We start from the raw sequence: 19,852 nt of genomic DNA, 5'->3' as shown, positions 1-19,852 counted from the left end.
TATGTTAATGATGATTTTGAAAAAAAATAGTTGAGAGACCAAAACAAAATCAAAGTGATAATTAGGTGACTAAAATAACGTTGTTTACCCTTATTTTATAGTAAATGTTCAAAAGAGAAAAAGCAATTGCGATGGATGCTGCATGCTGAATGAGTATATATCACATAACAGTCTGCCACAGCCCACAAAAGCAAGAAGCTGAGAATAGGTTCAATGCATCGATTGTGAAGTCTCATTTGAGCCACAAATTAAGGAATATTACTCGACACAAGTTTTGAACAATATTAGGCTTCAAATCCTTGGGGGAAAACAACAATTCATGTTTTGTCTTCATACATCTGACAAGATTAGAGGTTGAAAATGGCTTCATCAATCGTCACTTGCCAGGTTTATAAAAAGCAGCATCAACAAACAATTGTCGGATTCAGTGGTAATGAATATAGAATTAAATTTGAACTTGAAAGGATGATATTATTGAAAAATATAGATAAGAGTCTACAAATATTAGTCTCTATGGGTCACAAAAAAACATAAAATGTATGTTAGTTTTAAAAAGACGAAGATAATTCAATTCATTTGGTTAATAACTATAGTATTAAATGGACAAGCTTGAGGTTTAAATTGTTGGATCCGGGTGGTAGTGGATATTGAATTAAATTTGAAATCTAAAGATGATATTTTTGAGAATGACAGACACGACTTCAAAAATATTAGTCTTTCAAGATCTAAAACCAGGAAGATATGGTTGAATTTGTTGTAGGAGACGGGTATTTTTCTTAGGTAGGAGTTTGGGTATGGGTAGGAAACCGTTGAATTGAGGCTGGTGATTGGGACGGATACAAGGTTTAGTTATACAACTCTAAGCAATTCTTAAAGATCATGGATTCCAACACCAACTGCTGTAGGAGAATGATTGAACGTTTATTGTCAAATGATTAAGAGTATTTAAAACATATATTAATTTATAATCACCTTAGATTAATAAAAAAAGAAAATAAATTTTAAATTATGTAAAAATAACTATATAAATTTAAATTTATCATTTTAAATTTTAAATTACATTTAATTAATCTTCCATACTTGCACATTCTATTTCTAACAATTAAATCTTCATTTTAATTTAATTCAATAGACTTAATCCTCATTACTTGCACTAAAAAGAATATACTAAACGTGTATTGTTAATATAAATAAAAATAATTATTAGTTTTCCTTAAAGCTGATTATATTATATGTTAGGGAAACAACAGAGGCAATTCTGAAACCGTATTTTCTTGGTAAAACCTATCTATGCATATATACAGTTAAATCGAAAATTGAAGCAACAGATAACAGGGGCAATAGATTTGGGTGGTAGATTGAAAACTGATCAAGCCGCGAGGACAAGCACTTTGATGGTACCCTGACTGTTAGCAGTGAGCATGGTAGGGCTATCGCTCTTCCAGCACACTGCACTTATGAAGTGCGAACCTCCCCCATCTTCATCTGCATCTTCCATCTCTTGTGAACCAAATCTATGCCATGTTACAGGCTTCGATATTTCCTGCATTCATTTTATGGTACCATTGCTTAGGTTTAATCATCAAAACATATTAAACCTTTGCAATCTTCAAAAAAAAAAAAACAATAAATAAAACCCATGATGATGGTTTCCCTTACCTTATGGTACACGTACACTTCATTTGTTTCGCTGCCGCATGCAATATATTCGCTGTTTACTGTGAGGCCTACGAAATTCTTCTCATTTGTATGGCCTTTAAAAGTACGAAGCTGTGCGTAAACCAGATGATATCAATGAAAATATCCCAAAAGTACGTCCATTTTTTTCCCAAACAAAGGAGCAAATAAGAAAGACTTTCCAAATTATTGTGTTCAATTGCTAGCATCAAATTTGATATGCTGCATAAAAAAGCAACGGAACGGCTTGGTTATTTTGTTTACAAGACCCTGATCAGCATTTGGAAGTTTCGGCCGAGGCAAGCATATAAAGAAAATTATCCTTGGGATGTTATGGTATATATTTCTAAACAGGCTTCTCAGAATATAGAGTAGCTTAAGCTTAACTGCTTTTCATGAAGCCATATTATTGAATGCATCAATTTAGAGACTAGAAATTCTTAAAGCCTTTAAGGCAAAATTATCAGATAATGAACCAATATAAACATATTACTCACCGGCAAACTCTCCTTCACATCCCATAACCTTAGCGTGCTATCCGTAGATGCAGAAGCAAGTTCATTGTCAGACAAGAATTTGACGTACGAGACAGCTTTCTTGTGCCCACTGAACACATGAAGTGGACTACTGATATTTCTTAAATCATAATAGTGGATGTGATGATCTGCTGAACCAACCTGCATAACCCCACAAAGTTTTCCAGTTCATTTTCCCGCATAAAAGAAAAGAAGTTCCTATTTAGCATGCTAGCAAAAAGATAGCAGCACTAGCAAGCGCAATCAGTACTAAGGGGAGATATGCATATAAAGCTATTTCAAATCTTAATTTCTTCAAAATTGGCTCTGAGACTTTAATGCAGCTTTGTTGAAGTACTGAAATCAAACAAAATATATATGACAAAATTGCTTAAACGTAGTTACAATTAGAGTCATTATTTTGGAAAATATTCCAGTTCCAAAGAAAATAGAAAAAATACGCATATTTAAATAGATTTCTTTTCTGCAAAACACAATCTTCCACCCATTACGAAATTAAAACAAATATTCCATACCGCAATGTAATTGCTAGATCCAGGATTATACTTGACACAACATATATTTGCTTTCATGTCAATGTTAAGAACGCTAGCCTCCTGCTTTGTGCACCAAACTTTCACCTGGTCGATTAACAAAAATGCATCCATGATATAGTTAGTCAACGATGAACTTTCCCTTTCTGTCGATGAAAGTTTAAAGGAAATAAAACCATGAATTAGGCTTATCCTCCCAACCTAAAACATGCATTTAAGATTAATACTACACATTGAGGCACAGAAAGAAATAACCAACCACACATTTTCTACAGGAGCTTAACAGTAACATTTGTCCTAAGACCTAACAGAGTATACTATTTTCAATCACACAAGTACACTTCAAACTTTAAAATTGATGCCCATTTCATCTTGTGCATTTATATAAGCCAAGTGGAAAGAAAAGGAGCTGTAAACCTCAAAGATCAAATAATAGCAAAAAGACAGCTAAGCCTACATGCTTAAGTAGCTACTTTAGGATGCTACCACACTAAAAAGGGGAGTAGGGTTGGGTGTTATACGCTTTTTGTTGAAAATATTCCTGAGAATCTTCACTAGAAAAAGCTTGGCTCTCTTTTTTTGCATCCATGGAAAGGTGATCGATGCTTTCATCCTTCTAAAAAATCTGTGAGGGTTTGTTTTGGCTTTATCAGATTTGTTACATTAGAAGCCAAGAAAGCAATTTTTAGGATGGATGGCTCTTTCATTTTTGGATGCAAGATTGGTGTTTCAATGGAAAAATATAATCCCAGGCAATCCTTCTAGAGAAGAACTACTCCATCCTTTCATCGGAAGGATAGAGAAGTGGCTGACAAGAAGAGTGTCCTATCCTCGATAGAAGGGGTGGTTGATGAAGATAAACTACGAGTGCTGAAAAATTGCCTTGTGTGTTGCTGTAAAAACTTTTTTCTTCCATCTGGAACCTTGCTAGACAAATGCATGAAAAAGGCCTTAATGGTTTTTCGTTGTTGAGAGCTACTGTAAATGTTGTCTTATTGTGTTTTGAAAACTCGATGTTAATGAACAGAATGAAGGTCGAGAATTCGGAGTCTCTGGCAGTGGTTCGACAGGTTTGAATCATGGTAAAAAAACTTGGTGGTGGAGAGTCGGCGTATTTGGTTGGTTTGCGAAGGGATTCCTTTTCATGCTTGGGGCTGAGATACCTTTACAAACATAGCAGCAAAGTGGGGGGAAATTATTGCTATAGACGAAAATTCCGAATATCCTTCGTCCTTTAATCGGGCAAAAATCCAAATTTTCACAAATACCACCTCAAGAATTGACGAGGTAGTAGGATTGAGGTTGAAGGCCAATCGTTTAAAGTCCTGGATCGCAAGATCGATCTGAGTTTCAAGCCTATTCCTTGGGCTCCCGAGGAAGATGAAGAAGACATTGTTGGCTCTGACAACGACAAATCCGAGAATTCCAAGTCGAGCATGGCTACATTGACCCACTCTAATACTCAAATTGAAGCTCCTCCTCCTGGTTGAAATTCCCCTGAGGTTACACCAGGTTCCTTTCCCCTTGGATCGCTGGAAAATTTGTCAAATCAGCTTGGGAAGGAAGTTGTACCTGGCGGTGGAACCACCGGTGGTGAGATTGGTTTAGCTTCAAGGCCATGTTCAGTTTCAGAGTCTTCCTTACCTAATGCCCTCGATTGATCAGACCAAAACGTTGTGGAGTCTTGTGCCCTGGAAGACAGTCTCAGTATGGGCTTATTGGTTTCTAATAGGGCAATAGGTGTTTCAATCCGATTGCAGGGAGAGGATCTTGGGAAGGCCCCAAAGCTTGGGAAGAAAAAGAGACCTCACGAATCTAAAAAGAGCAAGCGAAAGGCTAAGTTTGCTCAAGTGTCTCGGAGGAAGCTTGGGCTTTGGTTTGTTAGCGGTTTTTTTGAAGGAGTTTTAATTGATTGGATTGTGTTGCTTCTCCAAATATGTAGATGGTTCGCCTCTTGGAGTCGGTTGTGTTTTTTTCACAATGGATTTGGGTGCTGCTTTCGGTTATTTTTGATTTTAGTGATGTGAGACTCGGGATAGGTGTAAGTTGGTATCGGATAGGTATGTCCTTGTTTTATTTGGCTGTTTGATGGGGGGTTTAAGAGATTTTTCTGGTTTTTCTTGATTTGGTGTCTGTATCTAAATTGGTGCATTCTTTCCTCTAAGGTGTACTGGTTTGATTATTTAATAAATCATGAGGTACTCTTTTCCTCCTTCCAATTTTCGTTGACATACGGTCTAGTATGTTGATGATTATGAAGGGGTTTTAACGAGACCTCCAATTCTTATAAAAATATCATATTATTAACAGCTGAAACATCACTTATAGCAGGTTAGTGACTCAACTAAACATATTCCGTCTTTATTACCCAAAATTTCTTAAACATGGATATACACTAGAAGGTAAAGGAAAGTTACACCAAACACCACATACATAAAAAAGTAAAATACACCATCTTGTTCTTAGGTCTAGCATTCATCATATAGGACCCATTACAAAATATGAAGTACAGTACACACAGCAACCATTAGTTTCTCAAACACGGGAGATAGACCTGGAAAATTTGAAAATGGCTTACTAAAAACACATAAAATTTGGTAGTGACGTGGGTTTGGCTTTTGTATAATTATATGTTTGTCTCAACCACTTTATGACATGAAAACTTCGTGTCTTATGCGGGTTTCCTGCCTAGCTCATTTAGGTACATTAAGTTGATCATATTAACAGGTTAACCCACATAACTCAACGTAACTAATAACCCATTTAGTTTTTTATCAATAGACATCAATATCAAATGTCTTCAACTTATTAATATTATTAAACAGGTTCAAAACGTCATGTTTTAAGTAGGTTTATCGGATTTAAATAGATTAACTATGTAATGTCGTGTACAAGATTGATTTGTTAAATGTCTTAACCATACATGTCGTGTAACTCATAAAATACATATCCAGTATCCAAGCCAAGAATCTTGAAAATATAAATTAACTGGATCTTGTACGTGTCAGCAAATTTATCTGTTATACCCTTGTAATGACATGATAAGATTAAGACTGGTTTTTTTATAAGATTAGAAGGCCTCATTAAAATCCTCCTTCTTGATTAATGGAGCTTGAAAAGAAGCTCCTTAATCATCGGAAGGAGGAAAAGAGCGCCTTAGATTTTCATTAAAGAAAATAAGATTACAACCTAGATAAATCTCTTCGAAATAACCCTTACAACAGTCTATAAATCCCACCTGAACAGGAATCAAATGCTAACCTGAAAAAGCAAACAACATAAAAATTAGCCTATTCCAGCCTTTGCTAAAGCATCGGCGTCCATATTAGCTGACCTTGCAACCCAATTTATAACCCCCCAAAAATCTGAGTTTGTCAACTATATCACTAACAACGAATGCATAAACAACTGGGCATGAATTGACATTGTTGATCCAGTCTACTGCAACCCTGCTATCACTCTCAACAATCAGCCTATCTTTAACCCTCCCTTGAGCAGAAGCATATAATGAAATACCCCTCTGAATAGCTATAAGTTCGATCATAGTCGGAGGTCCCGGACCAGCTGACTCTTGAAAAGAACCTAGGACTGAACCTGAATGATCCCTCCAAATACCTCCTATACCCGATTTCTTCCAATCATTGCTAACGGCTGCGTCCACATTCAATTTAAAAAAACCAGAAGGGGGAGGTACCCAAGGGATTGAAGAAGACTTCATAGAACTATAGGGCGAGTAGGAATCTGCTAATGAAGGATCCATAATCAAGGAATCCTTATGAATAGAAACATCCTTATGCTTAGCTAGGAACCAAGAAGCCAGCCTAACTCGTGATAAGAAAAATAATTCTAACTGATCAAGCTTTCCCCCTTCAAAGACAATAAAATTTCTGGCCTTCCAAATGGTCCAAATGATAGCCCCAAGAATGAAAGTCCACATAGCAGAATTTGATTTCAACTCATCCCAAGCAGTAAGAAAGGTTTTTGCATCAGCAGGAAACACAGAACTAAACCGCCAAAAATTTAAAAATTTATACCACAAAGACCATGCAACCGAACATGTAAAGAATAAGTGAGTGGGAGTTTCCTCAACCAATTTACAAAGAGGGCATAAATCATCCTCAATACCTTGAACACCTCTTTTAATCAATTCAGATTTAACAGCTAACTTACAAAGCACAACCTGCCAAATTAAAGATTCAACTCTAGGGGTACCAAATCTCTCCAAATAATGTTATTCCAGAAGCAAACATCAATTGATCCTGAAGCACAACTTTTTATACAAGAACTGACTGAAAAAACATCCCCAATGCCTTTCCAAAGTAAAATATCACTGGAATCTTTAGACAAAGAATAGGGAGAGATGAAGCTCACCAAGTTACACCATTGTTCAACCTCCCAATAATTTAAATTTCTTCTAACTTGAACATCCCAAACCCAGCCCAATGGAAGGAATTCCCCAAACTCACAAAGTTTACCAGATCTATTAGAAGAAATTGAAAACAGTCTAAGAAAAAGAAACTGAAGCGGATAGTCTGCAGCCCAACTATCTTGCCAAAAACGAATAAGCTTACCATTTCCAACATGAAAACTACACAAACTTCGAAACTTAGAGCCAAAGGAGTCTTGTTTGTAATGATTGTTAACCACCGATCTCCAAAGCCAAGAAGATTGAGGAGAAACCTTGCTATCAAACAGTAACCTTGAAGAATCAATGTTGTATTTGCTATAAATAAAATTCCTCCAAACAGAGTCTCTCATTTGCAAATCTCCAAGACCATTTCCCTAGCAATGCTCTATTCATACTAGTCAGGTTCCGAACTCCCAGACCACCCTCGTTCTTAGGTTTACACACATCATCCCATTTAACCCAGTGAATCTTCTTTGAACCATTTCCCCTTCCCCCTCCCCCTCCCCATAAAAAATTAGACATGATCGAGTTGAGAGCCTTAAGGATTGAAGCTGGAATCTTGAACATAGACAGGAAATACGTAGGCAGTGAGGACAGAACCGATTTGATCAAAACCAGTCTCCCTGCTAATGAAAGTGTAGCAGCCTTCCAACCCGCTAATTTAATATGAAAATTCTGCACCACCGATTCCCAAATAACAGATGCATTCTTAGTTGCCCCTAGTGGGAGACCTAGGTAGTTAGAGGGGAAACTCCCGACAGAACATCCAATAGAAGCTGCCCAAGTTTGAACCTTCTCTTGGGAAATATTAATCCCAAACAAACTGCTTTTCTTTAGGTTAAGTTGCAGCCCTGACATAACCTCAAAAACTCTGAGCACCCTCTTCACATTCATAATCTGTGTTTTCGAAGCTCCACAGAAAATAATTAAATCATCAGCAAACTGTAAATGTGTGAGCTTAAAGGACCCTTCCTCCTTGCCAACTGTCAAACCAGAAAATAGTCCTTCAGAAACAGCCCGCAGTATTAATAAATTCAACACCTCCCCTACTAGATTAAATAACAAATGTAAGAGTGAACATCCCTGTCTTAGTCCCTTGGCCATCGAAAATTCCTCAGTTGGAGACCCATTGACTAGCATTGCAATGGAGGCAGTAGAGACACATTTCCTGATCCAACTAATCCAACCAAAACCCATTTTTTCCATCACCTTGAACAAGATAGGCCAATCAACCGTGTCATAAGCCTTTTTGAAATCTACTTTAAAAACACAACCCTTTAGCCCTTTCTTCCTCCAATAATCAATGCCCTCGTTAGCAATGAGGGCGTAATCCAAAATTTGCCGACCGGGTATAAAAACAAACTGTGATTGGCTGATGATATCTCCCATACAGCTTCTAATCCTCCTTGACAGACACTTGGAAAGAATCTTGTATACACCTCCTACTAGACTAATAGGTCTATAATCATCTAGGCTTCCAATGTTAGAAATCTGTGAAAAAACTGCATGATGTTACCTTTAAGTACAGACCAAAACCTTTTGAAAAATCCCAAGTTCAATCCGTCGGGCCCCGGAGCTTTATTACTATCGCAAGACTTTAAAGTCTCCCAAACCTCCTCCTTTGAAAATTCCTTCTCTAAAAGAATGTTTTGATCCACGGAAATTCTAGGAAAAATCAACCCAATGTCTTCCACATCCAAAGTAGACCGATTATTGAAAATATTAAAAAAGTGCTCTTTAACAGTGGCCTTAATTACAACTGGATCATGAGTAATATTCCCCTCAATTAACAAAGCATTCAACGCATTACGTTTTCTTCTAACTGAAGCCCAAGTATGGAAGAATCGAGTGTTTCGGTCCCCATCGTTAATCCACTTCTTTCTGGAATTTTGATACCAAATTTGTTCCTCAATTCTAAGGAGTCTCCATAACTCTGATCTACAATTACATAACTCCTCGATTTTCCCCTGAACCGAGCTGTCCTGCAACATCTGAACATCCTCCTCTAGCTTGTGAATTCTCTTTTCCAAATCTGAGATTGAGGCTCCCAGAAATTGATTTTTCTGCCCTGCCCAATTCTTAATGGAAACCTTAGACTTCTTCAAAACACTTAGGATTCCAGCTTTTCTCCCATCCTTCTTACAATCTGCTATAGTATGAAAAACCATTTCCTCAAAACCTTCTTCCTCCATCAAATAATTAAATAGTCTGAAAGGTTTTTTCCCCCAATCAACTCCACCATCTTGTAGAAGAATAGCATTATGGTCTGAAATAGATTTAGGAATAAGTGATTGAATTATCTCGGGAAAAACATCCAAAAATTGTTCGTCCACCAAGAACCTGTCCAACCTAACAAAAGTCAGATCATCTTGGTTATTGCACCAAGTGAACCTTCCCCCATTCAAAGGTAGATTAATTAGACCTGTTGATTGAATAAAATGAGAGAAAATCCTCATAGAAAATCTATTCTGAGCTCTGCCCACCTTCTCATCCTCACACAAGTAGACATTAAAGTCCCCTCCAACACAAACCGGCAGATTCTGTCCAGAAATGAACACGCTCAGTTCTTCAAAAAAACTTTCTTTTTCTTCATCCACTGAGGGTCCATAAACATTAATGAGAATACTTCTGAACTGATTAAGTCTGAATTTCCCTATAACCGCAATGAATCTTCTGTTAATACTGTGATTTTCCATTTCAAACACATTTTCATCCCAACAAAATAAAAAAACCCCTGAAGAACCAGTAGCTAGAGATTCAATAACCCCTTGAAAAATATTCAATCCATTCCTTCTCAAAAAAGACCTGTGGATATTCTCTGTTTTAGTTTCTTGTAGCCAAAGAAAAGAAGGATGAGAGTTAGAGACTAGTCTCTGAACTGCTCTTTGTTTCTCTTTTTTTCCCAAACCCCTAACATTCCATGAAATTATAGCTAGTTTATCCTTCATAAAAACTGATGAAGAATCTAATTTCCCCAAAATGGCAACTCAGTTTGCCACCTTCAGACTTTTCTCCAACTCAATGATTTTATCCAAAAAAGCTTCCTTCCACTGTGTAAAAGAAACCCCCAGAATCTGATTAACTTGCCATGTAGCTACTGCTTCATCCAAGAGTTCCGAGAAACCTGAAGAAGATGTATAAATATTGACATGTTCTAAAGCTTCTCTGACCAGAATTCTTTTTGCCCTTCTCTTAGAAGTGTCAGAATTGTAGATAGACAAATGTTTTTCCTCAACACAACCCTCAGACTCTTCAACCGAACTACTGGCACCAGTTTTATCCACTAAATTTGGAACCTCGCTGCCCCGTAAATTAGTCTCTGCTGTTGTAGTAATCTGGAGAACCGTCGTATAAGCCTGTTCATTAGCCTTCTTTAGACCTATAACATCCTCTGTAGCATTATTTCCTTTTTGATCATTCTCATACCAGTAATTCCTCTCCTTACATCTTCTGTAGACTCTTCTGAAGCTGGCCATTTTCCTCCTCTGAAGAGGCTCACTTTTTGTAGAAAGGGAACTTCTATGCACCGCTCTCGTTATGCCCCTTGTTAAGCTCTTTGATAGTTCTGAATTAGGGACTGTCAGCTTAGAGTTAGTTTTATTAACCTCCAGATCTGCACTGCCAGACGAACCTGGAATAGAGCAGAACCCCTTATATTATTTTCTGGCACAGCTAGCTTCTGCAATTCCCCTATTCTGAACCAATTTACCAAATTTATTGATTGTATAAGCTGGCCCAGAAAGAATTATGTTAGAAGCCTCCAAACCAACCAGATCAATGTCATCAGATTGGGCTTCTGGCCCATCAACCGAACTTTTTGAAAATCTGATACCCAGACCTACAAAGTCACCTCTGATATTCCCAAAGTTCTGACCATCTGACACTCCTTCATTAATACTTTCCCATGTTTAGTAAGTTTTGGAAGATGTTTTTCTCCATCAGTACCTTCTGAGCCAAAGGACATGCCCTCATCAATCCACAACCTTTTGTCTGAACATCTCAGCTGATTTGACTGAACTTTCCTCATAATCTGACTTCCCCCTATTATCACCTTCCTCAGACCCCGTCTCACTAAACTGTTTCCCAACTACTCCGGTCACCGGAGAAAATTTGAAAAAAGGATTTGAATCTTCACTGGGTGATCCAACTTTGATGGAGACTCTATCCGATCTACCATAGGAACCGAGAGTAATGAATTCGGGAACATCAAAAGGACTAGCAACTCTCATAAGAATTCTAGCAGACGTGAGATCATCCCTGTTCTTAGTGGACTCATGAATTTCTACGTTATTCCCCCTTCTCCCAGCAACTCGTACAAAAAAAGATTCATCCCAGCATAACAGAGGCACCCCAGATAACTCGAGCTGGCAGAAAGCCATTGGCACTCCTCCTTCATTCAGTAAAGGGGCCAATCTGTCAAACCAGAAGCCTATTTCATCTCTCTTCTTTATCCATGCCTCCGACATCTCCTCTTGAGATTTGAAAATGATAGCACAAGAATTACGGGCATAACCCCAACCAGCAATCTGAACTTCATAACCGTTACTAATGAAAAACTCATAAATTGACTTGAAATCAAGAGAGAGCTTAATAATCCCCGTTAAAGATCTTCTGACCCAACTCCGACCCTCGGTTGGGTTATACATTTCCAAAACATTCTTCTTAGTTTTCTCCCTATGGCTCCCTTCAGAAAATCTCCCTATACTCCAATGCATTCATCCTCGTAACCTCAGTAAGTAAAGCATCTCTGTACGTTCTATCATCTCTAACACTCCTACTGGATAAATCTGCCTCTTTCAACTTAGAGGGTCCTGTTGTGGACAAATCTGGAACCAACTTAACCGGACTCTTGTTTACCACAATCCTTGGACGAACATCATTGTATTTTGCAACTCCAACAGAAATCCTTCTCCCATCTATCAGTGAGCCATTCAACACCTCGATTGCCCTCTTCAAACTAGATTCCCTCTCAAACTGAATAAAAGCGAAAGTGGAAAATCTGTATTTTGGATTTTTGGTTTCTTTCGGGATGAAAACTCTCTCCACAGTTCCATGGGACGAAAAAATATCCCTAAGCTCTCGCCGAGAAACTCTCCTGCTAAGATTATCGACAAAAGCCTTCCAGACCTCGCCGGAATCTATTTTCCCTTTTAACTTTTCTCTCTCCCATTTTTTATTTTTTGCGATGTATAAGATTAAGACTGGTTAACCCATAATAGACAATTTTATAGCTCCCCTCCCTCCCTCCCCCAACCCCCAAAAAAAAAAATGCATGATTGTCTTCTCATTGTCTCCTTCCAAGATATGCAATGATAAGATATTATAAATTGACTAAGCAAGCCAGTAACACTTGATTTAGTATATGGAATATGTTGGCATAATGTTGGCATACCTTGCAATCATCACTACCAGACACAAGCATTGAAGGGTCTGTCCGTGAGAAATCAACACTCCATGCTCGTTTTTCATGTTCTTCATATTCCATCAGACTCTGAAGGAGATTAAACAATATGAATTATAAAATGATATGGTTGGTAAATCTTCTTTAAAATGAAAATTATGACAAGAAACTCCAAGAATTTAACTATATTGTCAAGCAAATGAGTAACCACAACAATTCTTCATTACCTGACGAGTTTTTACATCCCACACTGTTACTATCCCCTCGTAATCACTACTAGCTATATGATTCTTCCAATGCTTGTTCCAACTCAAGCAACTTAGTTTAGAACGCGTGGACATCTCCTCAACTGGACAGTGTACGTCTGCTGGTTCATTTAGGACCTGGAAAACAACTGCAAAGTCAATAATAGTCTCTCTCTGTCTCTCTCTCTCTCTCTCATAAAACATAGTCAGTAAGAGTTGGCAGAGCTAGAGAATAGAGATTGAAAGCTAAAGTAGCAAATCATTAACTCTGAACTTTCTTTGACAATATGCAGATCCGTTGAAATGATATCAGCAACATTATCGAACAAAATGACAGCCTCCTCAAGGTTTTCACAAATCAATACTATAAAAAGCAACCACAGTGGGGGCAGACTAACCCAGAACATAAATGATTGTCAAATGAAAAAGAAAGCCAGGTATGCTCTAAAACACCGACATTTAATGTTTTCAAGTTCCTCTAAAAGAATTGGGGTGGAGAATGCTTTGCCATAGTACATTTCCCTTGTCAATTGTGACTAACAATAACAGTAACCAAAACCAATTGTTGAAAGTTTCATAAATTCAGGATCTTACCATAGAGAGATCAAAAACCTTAATGCGCCGAGACACTCCAGCTGTAGCAAACAATTCATCATCACGATCAAATTCTATGCTGCAATTACCACGATCCAGTTGAGACATTCAGCAGTCTTAATCGGGAAAGAAGATAATATATACACATAGATATGTCACATGCATATATTTGCTTGCAAGAAAAATACCAAGATAGTCAGAGAGCTATACTTCCTAATCCAGAGGGCCAAAAACCCACTGCTTTGTCTTGGATCTTATATTTCAGAGAAAGTGAACTCAGGCATTCCTGAGAGAAGAAAGAAATGAATTCTTAACATCCTGGATAGTACCCTAATAATGGTGACCAAACTCTGTTTTCTTTGGCATAATGACTGTATTTTGAAGCTATTTTTCCTCAAGTTATGAATAACATGCATTTGTACTCCCTCTTTAAGCACATAAACAGTACTTAAAAACATTAACTAATAAGTATAGCTAGGGTTGTAAATGAGACAAGACAGATCGTGAGCTACTTGAGATCGACTCGGTCAACTCTCGAATCGAATACACTCAACTCGAATTCTTAACGAGCCGAAGCAAGCTACTTGAAACCCGACTCAAAAAACTGACGAGCAACTCGAAAAAAATAATATATTAAATTTTTAGATTTTTTTAAATTAAATTATTATTAATTTTAACATTTACATGTTCTTTTTAAAAAAAAATACAATATAAGGTTTTTATGTACTTAAGGTTTAGATTCGAGTTTGAGCTTCAATCGAGCCAAGTCTAAGAATATTTCAAGTTTTTTTCAAGGTCAAATCGAGCTTTAATTTTGTATTTCAAGTCGAACTTGAAAATTTTAAGCTCGTGAGCTTTTCAAGTCGAGTCGAGCTTTCAATTTTTTATTTTGAATTCGAGTCGAGCTCGACTATTTTAAGCTCGTGAGTTTTCGAGTCAGGTCGAGCTCAGTTTTACACTTTTCCAGTCGAGCTCAGTTTTACACTTTTCTAGTCAAGTTGAGCACAACACTACTCGAGCTCGAGCTTGAGCTCGGCTCGTTTATAACCCTAGGTATAGCAATAGGTACAAATGTTTTCTGCCAGCTCTTCATAGATATAATTACTTTATACAGGAAGCCTGGCCTCTGGTCTCTGAAGATGCTAATACGATTAAAATCTGATCTTTGTAGAAAAACCTTGAATTTGTCATCAATAATCAAGATCCAGCTCAGGATCTTAGGACCATTTTCAATTATAAAGGAATGATGTATAAAACATAATATTACGTAACTGTCATCCTATTTCCATTTGTTCGAAGAAGAAACGTGTAACAAAAATGGATTCTTACACATACAAATCATAATTTGAACTTGGAATGTGAGTGAAGATATCAATGACGCAGCTTTACGTTTTAGTTGTTCAGCCTAATCAATCACAATAGTTTGGGAAAGGATAACATGTTATGCATTTAGTACTAAATAAATCAAGTTCATGGACTAATATAACTCAGAAGTAGAAGGTACTTCAATCAGATCCTCACAGACAGAAATCACAGATAAGAACACGTATGATCCACTCTATTGATGATAAATGATTCTCTTAAAAGTATCTACCTGTTTGAAGGAGAAAAGAGTGCTCTGGGCTCATAAAAGATAAGGAAGGATTTACAACCTAATAGTTGCATCTTGATGATGACTTAAAACAGTCTATAGTTTTACTTAAATGCCAAAATCACCTAAATTACAGAATAGCATGTGAAAGGAACAAACATATAAAAATTGTTTGGTAAATGATGAACCAAACCACTGATCAGTGGGTCCACATGTTAGTGTGTTGTTCCATAAAAAAAATGAAGTTCTGATTTCTGCAAAGCTAGTCAAAATCAGTTGGATTAAAACGTTTACTAGTATTGAACAAAGGCATAAACATATCCTACCACGGATTATATATTCAATTTGATTTTTAGCAGCACCATGTAGCATAACAGATTAATACTTTTTATACAATTTCAAATCAACATTCAGAACCAAGAATCTCACCTTGATACTATATTGGCTGAATGAAAGAGATCTCCAAGCCTCACTTCAGCAATGACTCTTAGTCGACTGGTAAAGAGAAATCAAAAAAAAAAAAACTGATGATAAACCGAAGTACGTTATGGAAAGGAAAAAGGAGAGAAAGGAGATGGAAGGTGTTAATATCCACTTATTTCCTCTGCATAATTGAAAAGTGGCAACCATACCTGTATTGAGTAAAAGTACTAAGCACAGACTGAAAATCTGCAAGACCTGCATTATAACCCTCCCTATGTATGACATTTTTATCACTTTCTTGCTTAATATGCGGTTGGTTTGCCAACTGACGTCGCTTTTGCAGGTAACACTCTTGTAGGTCATTAAACTGCAGCCATATGTGAAAAGCTAAAGTGAATTTAGGCCTGAAAAGGATAATGAATCAATAATGGTTTACTGATTTGAGCTGAGCCAACTATAAATGACATCTCCAGACAGAGGCTGAAAGTGCAATAAACCAATTAGAACACTTTCGGATTATTGAAACCTCTCATATGAAATGGTGATATTTTGAAGTTGTCTGCCAATTGGCAGGTTGAACTATTTACACCAAAAACACTCAATGGCAATTTTTCTCCAAATATAATCTGTAAGATGGCTAGCTTGAGCATTTAACTGTCAATGGCAAGAAAAATATCCAAGATGTAGTAACATGTCGTCAGAAACAATTAATGTAACACCAAAGAAATCCTTTAATGTGATTCACATATCTCTATGCAGCAATAGAAAAATACATGTAGAAAATTCCAACTAGATTGTAGTATGATCAAGCCAAGCAGAAGTGTTAATGTTGATCATTAATAGGATTTTGGCCTTTTTAAAAAAAAAAATCAGAAACCAAACGGAATTCAAGTCCTAATGTTATTTTGCATTATCGTCAATTTCAACTATGCAAGATTAAAACATATACCAGACAAAAAATTGCTACTGAAACCTTCTAAAATCACAAACCTGAGCATGAACTCGCTTTTTTCTTGCAACAGAGAGACCAGATTGATTGAAACCTTGCGAGTCTGCTCCACTTAAGGCATCTTTTCTCTGACTACCATGACCACTCAACTGTGTTTTTCCATCCATTTTCTTGTTTTGAAGATTCCCTGCAGACATTCCTCTGATATTTGGAGAACTACAGACAATTCCATTACTGTTCTTGTCTGTGGATGAAGACCACGGCTTTCTTGCGCTAGAATCATCCCCAAGCATCCGCAGTTTCACAGAGTATCGATCTTTTGCACGATACAAATCCATTCTATGTCTCTCCACAGAATTTATGTCCTCTTTAATAAACTGAAGATCAGTTTGAACCTACAGAAAAGAAAAGTATCTTTTCAGCAAAAATATAAGACCAAAATAATTATTAATTAGTGTTGTTATTTGTAAAGAACTGTTAAATTAAAGTAAGGATATGCTAGAGCTACTGGAGAAGAAATATCACATTTAATGAAATATATATGGACAGGTAAAAAATAACACACCCAGAATTGATCATTCAAACTGAAGAAAAATTGAGTAGAACAGAAGGATGGTACAAAAATGTGAAATCAGAAAAAATAGTGGCATAAAATACATGCAATAAACCTCAGTCAGTTCATCAACTTTTTGCTTCCGTAAGCAGTGTAAGAAATCCAGCAGTATTTGCATATTTCTCTCAGCTTCTTCCTGTTCCATTTTTCTCTTCTTCTCTGCAAGGAGGGACAAAAGGTTGTCCAGTTCCTTGATTGTGACCCCATAACCCTGCTTCAGGAACACAAAAGAATCACATTTAGTTGGAAAAATGCTTAAGTACAAGAAATTATGAACTCATCTGCTCCTGCTCTGCTCCATTTAAGGAGACATCAAATGTGATGCTTAGTTGACGGCAGTGGGTGGGGAAAATAATATATAAAACTACTGTTCATGAAAATTCACTATAAACTCTTATAAGCTGATAGCTTAAAGCTTAAAACCAAGTACACATTATCATTATCAAACACTTTAAATACTAAGGAAGGGGATATTTCGTGCATTAAATTGGGAAAACAACATCAGTAATTCTTGGTTCCTAAGGACAATGGCTAAGTAGCTACATATGCATCTACAGATAACAAAGCTGGATCTGCTCCCAGCTTTGAGATAAAAAGTAATCTCAATTCTCACTTTTGGTCACTCATGCATTAGGAAAAAGATGGTATAATATAACTTTTATCCTACTCTCTGCATAATTATGCCTAGCAAACACAATCTAAGTACCTTAAATATACTGTGCAAGTAAAGCACTAAATTGACTGTAAGTGTAATGAAAGATCAAGTCAATGAACAAACTAATTCACTTAGCAAGCCTTCTTTGAGCATGCCATTACAAAAGGATGGTAAGAAAAGCAGCACTGAAGACGTATTCTTTTGTTGGTCTGACTTTTAAGTCTGTGTGCGTGAGTGTGTGTGAGAGAGAGAGAGATCATTAGAAGAAGTACACCCCCAACCAAAACTTGATTTTGAAAGCTAAATGCATGCATTCCTAATGAAAAAGTAAGATCTATTCCAAAAAAAGTAACCTGTTGTAATGCGTGGCAGAACTGTTCCACGGGGGACGCAGTTTTTGATATTTGACGAGCTGATGTTTTCTTCAAAAGCTACAAATGAAGTACAGAGAAATTGTATGATGATAAGCTGCATTCTAGAGTAGAATAGACCATTTCAAGATATAATTATATGATCATAAAATAAACAGTCAAACTACAATTTCTATGATATCTGAAATCATGCAGTCAACATAAGAAAACAATAAAGATGACCTAAATTCTGAAATTTTCAGCTTTGATCTTTCAACATTATCTGAAGCTTTTTGAAATAAGAATGGGATATCCTGAAATATGGGATTCCAGAAAATAGAGAGTAGGAATCTCCAAGAACCCCACCCCCCGGGATTTAACTGTTTTCAGTGCTGATTACTGAGTCGAAAAATGCTAAACCCGCTAAGATTTACCCAAGTACACTGTGAAAGCATAGGGAAAACAATTGCAAGGCAAAAGAGAAATGAAAAAAATAACAGCTGTGCCAATTATTACTGAGGCGATTAATATTCGGTTTCAGTTCATACAGATGCTAATTTGAATCGTACGACTAGACTTGGTCACTATACAGAAGACTTCAAAAAGGGTTGGTGCGTTCTAGTAACAAGAAGATTCCAATCATATCGAAGTCAAGCCTTATTTTCAACAAATCATAAAAACAGGACCATGATTCTGAAATAAATTCAATAACATTTGTTCGAAACCATAATTACATCCAAAATTCGAGCTAATAAAGAGTAAATCAAACCAACCTTATCGAGTAAAAAGTTGGGAAAAAGATGATTATTAGTGAGGAACTGAGTGCAACAAGGGCAATCACTCTTGTTTTGAAGATGAGTAATGATACACATGTAGCAAAAGCTGTGACCGCAAGACGTAAGGAACGCGTCCTTAATTATCTGCATACAAATCGGGCACAACAAGTCCTTATCCACCCCCGCATCTTCGGAAACGGCAGCGGAGCCGACGGCGGTTGCATCGAAAAGAGACGGAGCTTCCTCAACGGGAGATGGCTTGTCCGGCTTCACCGCCGGGACACGAGGGTCTGTTCCCGTTGAGATTTCTTCCATGTTTTGGTTAATGGTTGGCGTTACCCTTTTGGAAATATTTTATTTGTTTTGGGAGGAATTAAAGAGAGGGGCCCATCGCGCGGTTTTTGTGAGGGTAAAAATACACCACGCCGTCGATCGCCTTTTACCCCTTTGGTTTTTATCTTGTATTTATGTTCAAATTTTACTGATAATCAAAATGATCAAGATGTAGAAGTTTATATGGAATATCACGTTCTCCCCCTCAAAGGATTATTTCAGGTACATATGGTTTATGATATATAAAGATGGGGTGTAGATGATGACGTTACACACCGTATAAAGACGGGATGACTAAAGTGGAGGGCTAAAGTGGAGGATTACGACTAGAGTTTTGTGTGACAAGAAGGTGCCTCTAAAACTTAAGGAAAAATTTTATAGAATGGAAATAAGACCAGCGCTATTGTATGGATCAGAATGTTGGGTAATCAAAAAGGATCACGTAAGGAGGATGGAGGCTGCAGAAATGAGAATGCTTCGATGGGCATGTGGTAGGACTCTATGGGACATGACACCAAACTCTGCTATTAGGATGTCCTTGGGGGTGGTGTCTATATCCGAAAAATTAAGGGAGGGAAGACTACGGTAGTTTGGGCATGTCCTTAGGTGACAACCGTCGGATGCGGTCATGAGGGTAGAGTCGATTACAGTCGACGGTGCCAGAAGGAGATGACGACCAAGGAGGAAGTGGGAAGACTGCTTAAGATCTGATTTGAATGATTTAATCCTTACCGAGGACATGACCTCTGATAGGAAAGTATGGAGACT

General features: G+C 37.2%; 1 protein-coding gene across 2 annotated transcripts in view; it reads right to left on the bottom strand.

Moving 5' to 3' along the window:
- LOC120204283 (E3 ubiquitin-protein ligase COP1-like) overlaps nt 1–19,136 on the bottom strand; it is a 37,942-nt gene extending 18,806 nt beyond the window's left edge. The window contains exons 1-13 of one of the 2 annotated variants that reach the window (XM_039204387.1): nt 18,749–19,136; nt 17,979–18,056; nt 17,026–17,181; nt 16,399–16,752; nt 15,618–15,775; nt 15,415–15,480; nt 13,395–13,473; nt 12,783–12,938; nt 12,547–12,645; nt 2,729–2,833; nt 2,175–2,354; nt 1,660–1,770; nt 1,367–1,543 (exon numbers count right to left, since the gene is read on the bottom strand). In XM_039204387.1, the coding sequence (XP_039060318.1) occupies nt 1,370–1,543; nt 1,660–1,770; nt 2,175–2,354; nt 2,729–2,833; nt 12,547–12,645; nt 12,783–12,938; nt 13,395–13,473; nt 15,415–15,480; nt 15,618–15,775; nt 16,399–16,752; nt 17,026–17,181; nt 17,979–18,056; nt 18,749–19,066 (2,034 nt within the window). In that variant the 5' untranslated portion in view covers nt 19,067–19,136 and the 3' untranslated portion in view covers nt 1,367–1,369. The remainder of the gene's footprint in view (nt 1–1,366; nt 1,544–1,659; nt 1,771–2,174; nt 2,355–2,728; nt 2,834–12,546; nt 12,646–12,782; nt 12,939–13,394; nt 13,474–15,414; nt 15,481–15,617; nt 15,776–16,398; nt 16,753–17,025; nt 17,182–17,978; nt 18,057–18,748) is intronic. The other variant, XM_039204386.1, reaches the window with a different exon arrangement.
- Nucleotides 19,137–19,852: the final 716 nt, after the last annotated feature.

The sequence above is a fragment of the Hibiscus syriacus genome, unplaced genomic scaffold (genome assembly GCF_006381635.1).
Source record: "Hibiscus syriacus cultivar Baekdansim isolate YM2019G1 unplaced genomic scaffold, ASM638163v2 tig00010550_pilon, whole genome shotgun sequence".
In the NCBI taxonomy this organism is placed as follows: Eukaryota; Viridiplantae; Streptophyta; class Magnoliopsida; order Malvales; family Malvaceae; genus Hibiscus; species Hibiscus syriacus.
This window is presented reverse-complemented; position numbering and strand designations above follow the sequence as displayed.